We start from the raw sequence: 14499 nt of genomic DNA on the forward strand, positions 1-14499 counted from the left end.
GCACTGGGGGTTTGGGATGGAAATGCTATAAAAATGGGTTGTGATGATCGCTGTTCAACTATAAATGTAATAAAATTCATTAAAAACAATAAAATAAACATTATGATCACAATGAGATTCCATTTCACATCCATTAGGATGGCTCTTATTCAAAAAATGGAAAATTACAAGTGCTGGAGAGGATGTGGAGAAATTGCAAGCTTTACGTATTGCTGATGGGAATGTGAAATGGTATAGTCACTGTGGAAAACAGTTTGGCAGTTTATCAAAAAGTTAGACATAGAACTACCATATGACCAGCAATTCCACTTTTAGGTGTATACCCAAAAGAACTGAAAGCAGGGACTCACAGACATTTCTACACTAATGTTCACAGAAGCAGTGTTCACAAGAGCCAAAAGGTGGAGAACAACCCAGACAGATGAATGGATAGACAAAATGTTTATCATACAATTCGATCTTAAAAGGGAATGGAATTTTGATACATGCTACAACATGGATGAACCCTGAAAGCAGTAAAACAAGACAGACACTAAGGACGAGTATTGTGTGATTACACTTATATAAAGTTAAAGCCAGAAAGGAGGATATAGATTACCAGAGGCAAAGGAGAGGGGAAAATTATTGTTCAGTGAGTACAGTTTCTGCTTGGGATAATGAGAATTTTTTGGAAATGATAGAGTGGAGGCTGTACAATATTACAAATATACTTAATACCACTAAAGTGCACAATTAACAGTTTAAATGGTTGTTTTTATGCTACATATATTTACCACAATAAAAAAGAATATATTGAAAAAAAAATTGCTTTATTCTTTTTTTTTAATGGCAACATTGGCTCCTTTAACAACCCACTGCTCAGAGCCTGGGATCAAACCTATGCCTGCTCAGTGACCTGAGCCACTGCAATTGGATCCTTATTCCACTGTGTTACAGTGAGACCCCCTCAAATTCCACTTTGTAAGTGAATAATATCCCATTGTATTTCTTCAGCTTTTCAACAAGGAAACAATTAGGAACATACACTTTTCACCCCTCATACCTTCTGCAGATTCTCTACTTGACTCTCAAGCGATTTTGACTTTGCTTCAGCTTGGTTAAGGGCTTCTTTAAGCTCCTGCATTTCCTGGACTGAGACATGCTGTTCCTGATGGTCTCCAGAAGACTGAGCTGAGGTCTCCATGACCTAAGATGATAAACAGTAATAATATACTTTCAAATTTATGTTGAGTAATCCTGAAAATTCATCTAAGGAAATAATCAGAAGTATGTAGAGAAATTTATATTTAATGACATTCATAAATATATCCTTTATCAAATAACTTTAATATCCAAAAATAAGCTATTAGGTTACTTTTAAATAGGTTAGGGTTTTCCATTCAACTATTAACCAGGTAATCAAAATGCTGATTCACTGTTTGACACAGCATTACTTGGAAAAGCAAATCACATAGGTAAAGGAAAGCACACTAACATGCTAATAACAGTACACTTAACTGAGAGTTAAGAATTCTGAAAATTTTAAATATATTTCCTAGTCTAATGTGCTAAATATACGAAGTCAATGTACAAGTTCTTTATCATTGGGAATTAAAACCAAAATTCAAATCCAAAAATGGTGCTAGCATTTAAAAAATCTTTTTGATAGGTGGCTAACACAGACTACTTACTTAAAACCATGATACAACCTGATTAATTATAAAGAGTCAGCACTTTTTGATACACACTTTAAATCAGCAATGAGTTATAAGAACATAGTTTTGAAAAGGAACAAAATTTAAAGTTGGGAAACTGAATTAAAATACCTAGCATTTACTATTACTTCTTTATGAATTTATAGTTCATTCTGGGGCATACTAAAGAGTTGATCCTAAACAAAACAAAGATGCCACATATAAACTTACACTCAAGTTTAGAATATAAAAGCCAGTAGTATAAAATTATGAATAAATACTGAATAAGATTTTTATTAACTCATTCAAATCTACAGTTGTGTAAATTATATAGATCATAACTGTGCCCACCAAAAAATTATATATATATATAAAGAATATATAAAAAGAAAACTGTTTCAAAATACCTTATCTTGTTGTGCTTTAAGTTCTTCATATTGAGTCTTATACCTACGTCCAATTTTCTTGACTTGAGTAATAGTTTTAACTTTTTCTTGAATATCAATTATTTTGGCATCTAAGTCTTTCTGGATGCTTTCCTTTTCAGTTCTTACTTTATTTAAATCTTCCTTTAGACTCTGAATTAAATTCTGGTTGTTAGTCAAAGACGCATTTGATCTAAACAAAAAAAAAATGGGGTAAAGGATTAAAAGACTAAATACTTATGAATTATCAAATTTTAAAAATCCTGTAATTTACATATTTACTGTGTTGCTTTGGTATGGTTTTATTTAAAAATTCTAAGAAAATCATACACACATTTCAAAAGATAATTCCTTAACTTATGAACCTGTGGTCCTTCAGAAAGATCTGATTTACTTATTATTATATGCCATGCATGCCCATTTTAGAGATGAGAAAAACTGAGCTACAAGGGGTCAAGTAACATGCATACTTTCATTCTGCACTGGTGCACAGAGTTCAGTCCACATCTAACTGACAGCAAAATCTACACTCTTTCTACTCTATCAGGTGCTGAGTTAAGTACAGTAGGCTCTGTGGGCCACATATAGTGTTTGTCACATGTTTTTCTTCCACAATACTTAAAAAATGTGTAAATCATTGGAGTTCTCAATGTGGTGCAGTGGAGACCAATCCAACTAGGAACCATGAGGTTGCGGGTTCGATCCCTGGCCTCCATCAGTGGGTTAAGGATCCGGCATTGCTGTGAGCTGTGGTGTGGGTCATAGCAACGGCTTGGATCTTGCATTGCTGTGGCTCTGGCATAGGCCGGTGGCAACAAACAGCTCAGATAAGACTCTTAGCCTGGGAACCTCCACATGCTACGGATGTGGCCCTCAACAGACTAAAAAGAAAAAAAAAAGTGTAAATCATACTTAGCTTACAGTCTGTATATAAACAGGCAGTGGGTTATAATTTGCCAACTCATGTACTTTATCATGAACTGAACTTGAAATCAGATGACCTAAAATAAGAGTATGGATTTAATTGCTGCTATCTTTGTAAGCCTTGGATACCTTTTGGAATCTTGGCTTTCTCATTTTTAAACTTAAGTAATGATTTTAAGTTTTAAAATGCCAGAATACTGTTAAGAAAAATAAGGAGAATAAATATGACGAAAATTTGTAAGCTGTTCAAACATTATAAAAACAGGGGCTATGACAGGAACAAAGGACACTAAAGCTTAAAAGAGGTAAGAAGTAAACCAGAAATATTAATTTTAATATTTATCTTTAAAAGGCAAAACTTTAGGTTCATTTAAAAACTTTATTAAAAACTTTCAGCTCTATGCAATGAAATCTGGAGTCACTCCTACAAAGTCAGCAACCTCAGCCAGGGCAGTAGCCGCTGCATCCAGATGTGGTTTGACTTGATCCAGGGCAACCCCAATAAGGAGACAGCGAGGTTCTATACTAAGGCCATGAGTAGCATTGGGCTCTGTGAGGCCTGGCCTCTCCAGCTCAGCTGAGCTCCTTTTATTTTCTGATACTTGGATATCGCTGCCCTGTTCAGCCCCATAGCTCCCAGCTTAATCAGTTCCTTGGTGGGAACGCTGTTTGAATAAACCAGTCACCTCACAAAAAACCCCCCTGAAATACACTTTCAAAACATGAATACCTTAACCAAACTATTTGCAAAAGTTATTCTCACTATTTAAAAAAGTTTGGTATAGCACAGGGAACTATATCTAGTCATTTGTGATGGAATAGGATGGAGATGATGTGAGAAAAAGAATATATATATATATATGACTGGGTCACTTTGCTGTACAGTAGAAATTGACAGAACACTGAATATCAACTATATTGGAAAAAATAAAAATCTTTAAAAAAGGAAAAAAAAAAGACCTTATGCCCTAAGCCAAAAAAAGTTTTGCTTTTAGACTCATACCAATTATACAGTTTTCTAAAAAGTAAAAAAATATTGAGAAATAATTCATATATGAAGGCATAAAGCTGAATTACTGCTTGCATGGTACCAGAAAGTAATGAAGGGAAAGCCACATGTAAGGGCTCCAGCACTTTCCATTCTTTTTAAAATCAGTAGTATTTAGGGAGTCACATAGAGAAATAAACTTCAAGACTTCATGTTATTACATACAACTTGAGCCCTCTTCCCTGTACCTTGCAATTTCAGCTTTAAGTCTTCCAATTTCTTCAGTCAATTGCTGAATACGCTTAGTATGAACTTCCTTTTCAGAAAGAAGCTTCCGATATTCTTCTGTATCTGGGTCTTTCTGTTGACTTATCAGATGCTAGAATAGCAAAAATACATAACACGGTTTTATAAAACTAATGCTCCATAATAAAGTATCAGAGTATCTAATGCCTACATTAGCTGCTTGCCTACTAAGTGATCAAGCACCAAACTACAGGAAAATAAGATTAAAGCTTTAGTTCCTTTGTTTAGCTGAGAGTTTAGCCAAAATGGAAAAACACAGTAAAGTAAATGTCATTAACTACTCATTTTTCATATTTGTAAGGGAACAATTCTGAATAGTTGCAGTGAGTCAAATAAAGGGATCCAAAGAATCTACGAGGTTTTAATATTAAATACCTAATTTCACTAATGTGACATTTACAAGGAAAAAGAGGTTCACAACGTATTACAATCTAACAAAAAGATGAGAATAATCCTAAATGAACTCGCTTCCACTAAGCAGGAGAGATGGCAATACCACCGAAGAGAATTGTATCTAGATTTGGGCAGATCCTCCTTTCTTGACTGCTTGTGATTAAAAAAAATAATAATAATAAAAAAAAATAATAAAAAAATAAATAAAAGGGCTGTAAAATTCTATAATCCTGTTCAGACAAAAGTGGTTTCCTAGAGCATTTTCTAGGTTTTAGGTGCTGGGGAACTACTGTACATTTACTATTAATTTCCATTACCAGGAGGAATGGTATTATGTCCTCCTTTTCACAAGTGAGAAAAACTGACTCAGAAAGATGAAGAAATTCTCACAAGTCACACAACTCAGTGCATATTAAGGCAGATTTCCAACTTCTGTCTTAATACAGAGCTGGAGTTTCTAATCATACCATGCTAGTCCCCATCCCCAAGATGTTGTAGTGAACAAGTCTTCTTAAAATGTTTCAATCCACTATATAAATCCATTTTTCATGTACAAAAGTATTTCAGAGATAAAAGCAAAAGTCTAAATTTGGAACCTAAGTAAATAAATTAGGTGTTTTTAAAAATATACAAAATATAACCAAAACTTCAAAAATTAAGCTATAAGTTTAATGTCTATCACATATATATAAATAACATGTTAGACTTTCACTGATAAATACATAATACTTTTCACTAGTTCATCAAACATTTTTATCCCCTTAAATTTTACTCTATTATTTAAAATTATCATTTTTCCATGGTTTAGAATGGGTTTAAGCTCCCTTACCTGGTTACGTGCTTTCCAACGTTTGACATCTTCTTCTAGTAACTTCTTCTCTGCTTGCAACATACCACTTTTCTCACTCAACTCAGCATTTGCTTCTTGTAAGGGTAAAATATCTAACTCCAGTTTCCTCACCTGAAAATAGTTCCAATATGTTGTTAATACCTGAAGCAAATCTTTATTTATATTATTAAAAATAACGTGCCACAGAGTTCCTGTTGTGGCTCAGTGGTAATGAACCCGACTAGTATCTATGAGGATGCGAGTTCAATCCCTGACCTTGCTCAGTGGGTTAAGGATCCAGTGTTGCTGTGGCTGTGATATAGGTCAGCAGCTACAGCTCCGACTCGACCCCTAGCCTGGGAACTTCCTATGTCGTGGGTGAGGCCCTAAAACAAACAAAGAAACAAAAAACCATGTCTCTATTCCCAGTAAGTTACAAACCTTGGCTTGCATCTGCTGCAGATCTTGTTCCAGCCTCTCTTTTTCTTCTCTCAGCATCTTATTGGTCTCCATAACTACATTCATTGTTTCAGTTTTCTTCATCAGTTCCTCATGTTGGGCCATTGTTTTTGCAGTTACCTAAAGGTTTCAAACATACATATAGAAACATATAACAATAAATTCAGGCCTACTTTTCCCTACCAGTTCTAATCTTCCCCACAAAAAGTAAAAAAGATTCAAACACCGACATTTAGAGCAAATTTTTGACAGTCTTTTTTTTTTTTTTTTTTTGTCTTTCGTCTTTCGTCTTTTTTTTGTTGTTGTTGTTGTTGCTAGTTCTTGGTCCGCTCCCGCGGCATATGGAGGTTCCCGGGCTAGGGGTCGAATCGGAGCTGTAGCCGCCAGCCTACGCCAGAGCCACAGCAACTCGGGATCCGAGCCGCGTCTGCAACCTACACCACAGCTCACGGCTGACAGTCTTAACATGCTTATTTTTCTGTGATGCAAGCTAATTACAGAATTTAAACAAGTGCAGTAAATCACAAAGATGACACTAAAGAGACTATAAATCCCACCAACAGATAGTACTTACATCAGTTAAGAACATCAATCCAGATTTCTATCTTTCTGTACCTATTTTCTCGCTAATGAATTCAGTAATGGTTCTAAAACGATGTTACTTTGGTCCTTGGTTTTCCCCCCTTTTCAGAAACTTTTTCCCTTCCCTCAGTTGTTTCATCACTTTGGTTCTGAGCAATGTTACTGAATATTCGTTCATTTGTGAGGAACTTTTCTGTTCTCATTGAGTACAATTACCCATCTTTTTCACACATTACTTTATTCCTTCACTATTTTTAAAGTTATATACGACACTGCTCATCTTGGATAGATATTCTACGATTTTTGATAGGATGTAAGTGACTCTCTTCCGACTCTATATAGGATTCATTTAAGCTGGGCATTTTCTGGTATCATTTGCCTTTCTATCACCCAAAGGAACAGCAAAGAAAGCAGAAGAGACTAAGAGAATGCAATCTTTGTTAGAATACCCTGATTCTGCTCTTTTTCTCCAAGTGTTAACTGCACTGAATTAGAGGATCTGTTAATTATTTCCATGATGAGATATATTTGAATTTGGGTTGTTTTCTTAATAGGATGTAATTCTGGAACTTTTATGTCTGAAAATGTATATCCCATACATCTAATTGTTTAATAATTCATTTTCTCCTGTTTCAATGGTTTCTCTCTAGCAGCCATTTCAACTATGTATCAGTTAAAAGAAGATAAATGATTCAAGGTCTTAATTTCCTTCCTTTCGAACGTTGGGTTGTATTATTGCATCTACTCAGGATGATGTTACTGCAATGAGCTTTTGGGTGGTAGTGTGGGCTAAGGAATCAAGCTTGTATTGTGATCATGCGTTCACTACAGTAGCTTCTTTACTTTCCTTTGGTTGATAGTTTTGACTATTTTTGGTACTCCTTCTGAGAAAGAAATATGCTGGAGCAGTTTTAATCTACATTTTTTCCCCCTAGAATGACTATCATCTATGACAACTGTAGTAATAAGTTAACTGAAATTCATAAGTACTCACTGTGCACCAGACATGATTCTAAATGATTCATATGCACTAATTCAATGTTCATTATTATTATTATTACCCCAATATTACACATAAGAGCAAGGAAATTAAATAACTTACCCAAGGCACACATAATGCTAGGAAGCTAGAATTTGAAACCAGGCAATCTGGTTATCACGAGTCTCTCACTACTACACTGTGCCAGTGCTTAATAATATTTAATGAATTTACAAGTTCAAGAATGCTTATTTCAAACTAAATTTTACATTATTAGAAACTGAACTCAGCTCATATCTCGATTTAACAAGTGCTTTCTTAAAGCTTAAGGATACATACCTGAACTTTCTCCCTTTCAGCATTTAGACTGTCCTGCAATTCCTGCAGCTCTCTCTCTAAAAGTTCAACCCTTTGTCGATAACGCAGACTTTCCACCTGAGCCACCTCAAACCTAGTTTCGGCAATTTCTTTTTCTCGTCGTATAAACCTTCAAGAATACATAAGATTTTATTTGAACAGAAAAATGCCAACAACATTTCAAAACTTGGATTATTTTTAAGATGACAAAAATCATTCACTTTGAAAACTATTTGTATATGTTTCATTAATAAATAATAGGAGATACATGTTATTATAGACAATGTCTCTTATAGACAATGTCTTCTATCTTTAAAATTATCTGAAAGGCATTTAACTTCCTAAAGAACCCATTCAAGTTCTTACTATTAGATTCAACTTGAGCTTACTTATTTAAATAGGCATTATGTCTAAATGTCAAAAGTGACCACTAATTGAGCAGTAGTGGGTTTGTTGGCTATTAAGAGATGGAATGAGCTTTATACTTAAACAGCGTAACCCCAACTTGTCTAATTTATAAATTTATAGTGTCACTTTGTAACTGCTGGTATACCATAGAAATAAAGCATTCTGCGTATGTTAGATTTACCTGAGAATTTCTAAAATTTGTTCTTGAGATTTTCCTTCTTCACTGATAGACACATTCAATGGACCTTGGATACCTTCCTTCACAGAGGCAACAACTTTGTCACTTAATTTTTCAATCTGATCATGAAGTAATCTGTTTTGTTTTTCTAGATCTTCACAGCGAGACACACACTTGGAAACTTCATCCTACAGTAAACCAAGAATCTATCATAAAGATTTCCCAATGCACATTAAAAAAAAAAAAAAAATCCCAGACCTCTCAATTCTCCAGAACATCCTACCATGATGTACGATTATACCTTTAACATTCTCTCTCTTTCCTCCCAAGATGCTTTACACTCTAACAACTGTGATTCTGCTTTCTGGGTAGTTTCTTCCAAATGCTGACGGACTGATGCCATTTTGGAAACCTGTTCCTTGGCAGCTTGTAGGGCTTCAACATCAGCAGCATGTAGCATCAATTCTCTCTCATATTTATTCTGAGCTTCCACAGCTATTTTAGCCTGAAAGAAATTATTCCCTCATTGACACAAAAGATTAAAAACCCATAAAGCTAGTCAGTACTCTTTGAAAAGATAAACATTATATTACTGAAAGTAATAAAACTGAAGGCAATCCAAATGTACCAAAGCATGAAATGCTTAAGTTATGCTGTTTCTTTTTATGAAATACTAAACTGCTCAAAATGAAACTTAAAGAGGACGCTATAGTCATTTGGAACAGGCTTATGAAATAAACACTAAATACAAAAATACATGAATATATATATGTATATACATAAAATATATGAATATACATAATGAGAAAAGAGAAAGGAAAATAATCTATTTGAATACTAAATTATGGATACACCCTTTGATGCTAATTTCTAATGTTACACAGTTTGGCAATAAGCTGCAGACAATTCATTTTTGTCAAATTTACCTTCATTTTCCCTTGAATTCCATTTTAAAAGTAATCCCGATACACACACATCTTCTGTATATACAGGCAATAAAGAATAGTAACCAAGTGTACAGCTACTAATACACAGCTAAACATAAAAATGAGAACAATGCCAACATCCTTACATGTATTCCTTTCCCATTTTACCATTTTAGTAATCTCCATTTTCCTGAATTGTTTTATCATTTCTTGTTCATAATATATTATAAAAAGCTTTATCACATATATATGTGTGCATGTGTGTATATATACTTAATGTGGTTTTGCATTTTTAAAGCTTTTAAACAGTGGTACATAGAAATCTGTGTAATACACTAAGAATGTTTTTCAAGTCCTTGCTTTGCTGCTACTGTTTTTATATATTCTTCCCCTTTGTCAACACTGTTTTGTTGGTATTTGGAAAACAGACATTTCCTTCTTTTCAAAAGTTTGCTTTTATGCCACACTTTGCTTTTATGGAAGACCTACGCTAGTATCTGTTTTCACCAACCAAAAGAAATCCAAAAAATTGTTTTCCTTTTACGAGAAAAGGAAAAAGGTGAACACGGTATACTGCATTTGTCTTGCAGAAACCACTACAGGGAGCAAGCCCCCTGGATAACAAGCACGGCACCTGGAAGCTCCCTCCCTAGGAACTATACTCAGCATCTCAGCATCAACCTGCCATAGTTTTCAACTGTGTCTGTAACCATTTGTGCTTTACTTCAATTCATTTTGTGCTTCCATTAGCAAGATGTGTCCTAAGACAAACTGTTCCTTCACTTAATGCCACTTCAACTTACACGTGGCTCTGCAGGAACTTTCTACTTTTGGATAGCGAGGGAAACCTGTGTTTACTTTTAGACATCATCTACACGTCTCAACTGATCTTAGTTCAAGTTCCACGTGAAAGGAAATAACCTGCAGTTTTGTAAGGTTCACCAATCCCCAAAATGCATGCATATACTCCAAGAAGTGTTCCCCAAGATTAAAGCCACTTCTCAATAATTAATACTCACTTGTTCCTGACAGTCCCGTCTGGCTTGCTGCTCGTTACTCAAAGCTGTGCCTGCTCTCTGAAGAGCTTCTTGTACTTCACTCTGTACACTACTGAGCGTTTTCTTTAACTCAGATAACTAAATCAGAAGAACAAGACCAAGACCAGAGTTAACTGAAAACTTACTTTAAAAATATTAAAGTCAGATTTTCAACAATTCAATTAGCCCAGAATTCTTACTAGATTTCAACATGATTTCATCTACTGTACAAATTTTGCAGGTCTGAATTTACTCCCTTCTAAAATGGGCAGACGTCAATTTTTAGGCAGAGGCTTCTAAAAAGAACCAGATACCTACTACCATAAAGTCTCAAATATTCGAAAAGAAGCATGTACAGATATGTAAAGCATGTAAAAGATTTTAAATCCCTACAACAGAATAAATGATTAATAAGGTAATAACCTAATTTACCTGCTGTTCCATGCTCTCTATGGCTTTTCTCTTGTCATCCTGAAGTTCCTGTTTCTCCTTCTCTACTTCCATCAACTTCTTTTCCAGCTGTGTCTGAAATTCAGCTGATTCTTTTAAGCGAACTTCAATATTTTTATGTACTTCTTCTGCCACCTTTACCATCAACCAATGGTAGGATACCATGAATATACACATTTAAAATTATATAATTACTTCCCCAAGTCTAAGCTTAAATATTACACTGTAATACAGTGGACTAAGAATTGACTGCAGCCGCTTAGGTCTCTGCGGAGGGGCGGGTTCCATCCCTGACCCTGCACAATGGGTTAAAGGATATGGTGCTGCTAGAGCTGCAGTGTCGGTCACGGCTGATTAAAGAGCTCAAAGAGATCATTTAAAACTATAAGCATAATCTGTACCTCTCTACTTGGCTACTGGTCATTTTCTCTTTTGAAATTTTCAATTTTTATTTCTTCCTCTATCTTCACATCCACTTGCCAAATCTGTCCATTCTACCACCGAAAGGGGTCCCCTGCCCCCACCCCCAACAAACACCTTTTGACTTCCATGATGCCAGCCAGAGGGATCTTTTAAAACTGTAGGCCTAGCCTATTGCCATAGCCTCCAAAAGAAACTGAGTACCTTCCAATCTACTACATTATCTGTCTAATTAAAACAAATTCTGGTTATGACATGTTGGAAAAAATCAGTGATTCTTGTGGCATAAATTCAGTGTGACTTCAAGAGCTTTCATATTTCATTCTTGACTACACTTATAATTATATTCATCACTATTTCACTTTACAAATGCAGTACACTAGCCTTCTATCTTGGCGAAGGGGTCTTACTGCATGGAATAATTTGCTACCTTTATCCAAATGATGCCTTTTTTCAAGGCTGTGCACAAATGCTACCTCTTCTGTGAAGTCACGCATGCTCGAAAGACAAATAATCTTACTCACCTCCCATTCACATCGACATTTCACCTGCACCTTTTCTACAGCACTAAACCTCCCATGTTTCACAATTTTTTTGTGCTTTTTTTGTTTTATCTGGCTTAACAGACTTAAGCATTTTGTCTGTGTGTTTTTAGGGCCAAGCCTGTGGCATGTGGAAGTTCTCAGGCTAGGGGTCGAATCAGAGCTACAGCTGCTGGTCTACACTACAGCCATAGCAACTCGGGATCCAAGCTACATCTGCAACCTACATCACAGCTCACGCAATGCCAGATCCTTAACCCACCGGGTGAGGCCAGAGACTGAATCCGTGTCTTCATGGATACTTCATGGATACTAGGTATCCCCACAATGGGAACTCCCAGACTCCAGCAATTTTAAGAGGTAAGTGCAGTGATGCCTGTTGAACCCATACTTTTACCGTGCCTTACACATCAGCAAACTGATTCCGTACCTGTTTTTCCTTGTTGAGGGACTCTTCTAAACTAGTCACCATGGCACGATACTGTTCCACATTACTCGTACTTGTCTTGAGTCTCTCCTTCAAATCGTTCACCTGCTCTTCTGCTTGTCTTAGCTGACTCAGAAGGTCATCCATATCTTCTTTGTTGCTAGGCTGACCTAAAAGATTTAACAGCTTTCTTAAAATTGGCATTTTAAATATTAGAGATGACTGTAAACAAAAAGTTTGTGAAATCAGAATTAAATGTAGAAGTATTTAACTATCTAAAAAAGTTTATTTCAACCTATGCTGAGTAACAAAACAAAAACAGGTATTTTATCATTATGTTATATCTAAAAAAAAAAGTTCAAATATTCTGAACTATGCTGTTACAAATATTAAAAAGATACTGTAAGAGAGTACAAAATATTGCCACTAAACTGAGACAGCTACTTGAAGAAACGACCACTCTTCTTTTTTTTTTTTTGGCCATGCTCACGGTCTACAGAAGTTCCTGAGCCAGGGATCAAAGCCGCATCACCGCAGCAACCCAATTCACAGCAGTGACATGACAATGCCAGATCCTAAACCGTGGAGGCACCAGGGAACTCCAAGAAATTACCAACCGTAATTTATTAAACATTATTTATCCCAGAACACTAAATCTTAAACCATGTAGCCCAATTTTCATTCTAAAATCCATGGAAAAGGAAGAAATGCAGATTGAAAAGAATGTTTTCTTATCAAATAATATCAACAAGAAAGGAGTACTGGATAACTATATATACACTGTATATACCATACACACAACTATATTTTAAGTTTCTATTAAACAAAACCATCTGAAAAAATTATCTGGATACACAGCTTTGCATTTGAAATAGATATTTACAAAAAGAAACAAAACCTAATGAAGTACATTTTTTTACCCATGGCTATCAATGGGCAAAGATTAGGAATACTGTTCTAAAAGAGACCAAAAAGTCAGTTATTCCATGAGTCTTATCACTACAAATTTAACAAGTAAATCTCAAAAGGAAGAGTTAATAATTCAAACACCAATCCTTTTCAAAATAAACATTCTTAAGCTATCAATAAAATGGTTTTGACAACTGAAAAACTAAAGAGCATACCTTGGTCAGCTGCTGTATGCACAACTATTCTGAATCTTCCAAGTCTGCAAAGTTATTAATTTAAGTGGAAAACTGAGCTTTACTATATGAATAGTGAAGGTGTGTGTGTGTTTGAGTCTTTTGTTAGTATCCACAAAGAAGAGGCTATTTATTTACAGGACAAGTTATAAACCGAAAGAAGTACTATTTATCAGTCTACTTAATTCTTTACCTTTACCAGATCTCTGTGAGGACTGAGAAGCAAGCTGGGCCTCCATATTACTGAGATGCTGCTTCAGGGTAGCAATCTCCTTTTGAGCATTTTTAAACAATTCTTTTGTGTTAAGATGGAGGTTTGTCTCAGTATCCAGCTGTCTCTTTGTATCTAAAAGTTGAACCTATAAGAAAAAATATAGGAACTCTATAAATATCTTTAAGTTATTAAGTAACCAGGGGTTCAAGTTATCTTTCTACAGAACTTTAAAACCTCAGACAAAACACACTGAAACAACTGTGGTACCTGAGACAGGAAACCAAAGAGGCAAGCCCTACAATTTTCCTAGTTTACTGACTTAAGAGTAACCAGGCTAAGGTATAGGGAAAGGGAAAGGAGGCAGAAGCCCACAGACTCCCTGAACTGAGAACACAGAACTGAGAGGAGAAGGCTAAAGTAGCTTGAATTCATAAAACAGACTACCAGAGAGAAGAGAGATGCACAGATAGAGCATTGTAGAGATTTGCACAGGACCCCTCTTGAATATTCAGCAAAACAGTGGTCAGTGCATGCATATGAAATTATTCCAGGCACGGTAAAGAATCATCCAGAGAATGCAGCGAAGAGGGTCTGGTGAAGGTCTGGTGCTCAAGAGAGTCAGAAGTAATGCCTGTTTCCAGCAGCATGACTGAAAAAATCCTTCATTCACTGGACACTGGGACTGAGGAAGAAATTGCCTCGGTTGCAGTGAATAATTAGTTCTGGACTAAGAAATGCTTTGGGTCTGCCTAATATATTATAAAAAACATCCTTAAGAGAATCAACTACCTTCGATTAACTTTACTGCATTCTAGAGAAAAGCTCAAGATTTACAGAAAC

The 14499-nt window shown here is 35.5% G+C and overlaps 1 protein-coding gene across 3 annotated transcripts in view; it reads right to left on the reverse strand.

The window, feature by feature from the left end:
• Nucleotides 1-14499, reverse strand: part of TPR (translocated promoter region, nuclear basket protein) — a 58699-nt gene that overhangs the window by 23341 nt on the left and 20859 nt on the right. For all 3 annotated transcript variants that reach the window (XM_084977975.1, XM_013977898.3, XM_021063816.2), the window contains 12 exons: nt 13639-13804; nt 12307-12473; nt 10897-11049; nt 10447-10563; nt 8803-9006; nt 8505-8689; nt 7898-8045; nt 5980-6117; nt 5539-5670; nt 4259-4389; nt 2081-2291; nt 1043-1186 (listed from right to left, as the gene is read on the reverse strand). In XM_084977975.1, the coding sequence (XP_084834101.1) occupies nt 1043-1186; nt 2081-2291; nt 4259-4389; nt 5539-5670; nt 5980-6117; nt 7898-8045; nt 8505-8689; nt 8803-9006; nt 10447-10563; nt 10897-11049; nt 12307-12473; nt 13639-13804 (1896 nt within the window). The remainder of the gene's footprint in view (nt 1-1042; nt 1187-2080; nt 2292-4258; nt 4390-5538; nt 5671-5979; nt 6118-7897; nt 8046-8504; nt 8690-8802; nt 9007-10446; nt 10564-10896; nt 11050-12306; nt 12474-13638; nt 13805-14499) is intronic.

This window comes from Sus scrofa, chromosome 9 (assembly GCF_054392235.1).
Source record: "Sus scrofa isolate SSC_HxYL_T2T_F1_AM1 chromosome 9, Sscrofa_HxYL_maternal_Yorkshire_Landrace_v2.0, whole genome shotgun sequence".
NCBI classification, from domain to species: domain Eukaryota; kingdom Metazoa; phylum Chordata; class Mammalia; order Artiodactyla; family Suidae; genus Sus; species Sus scrofa.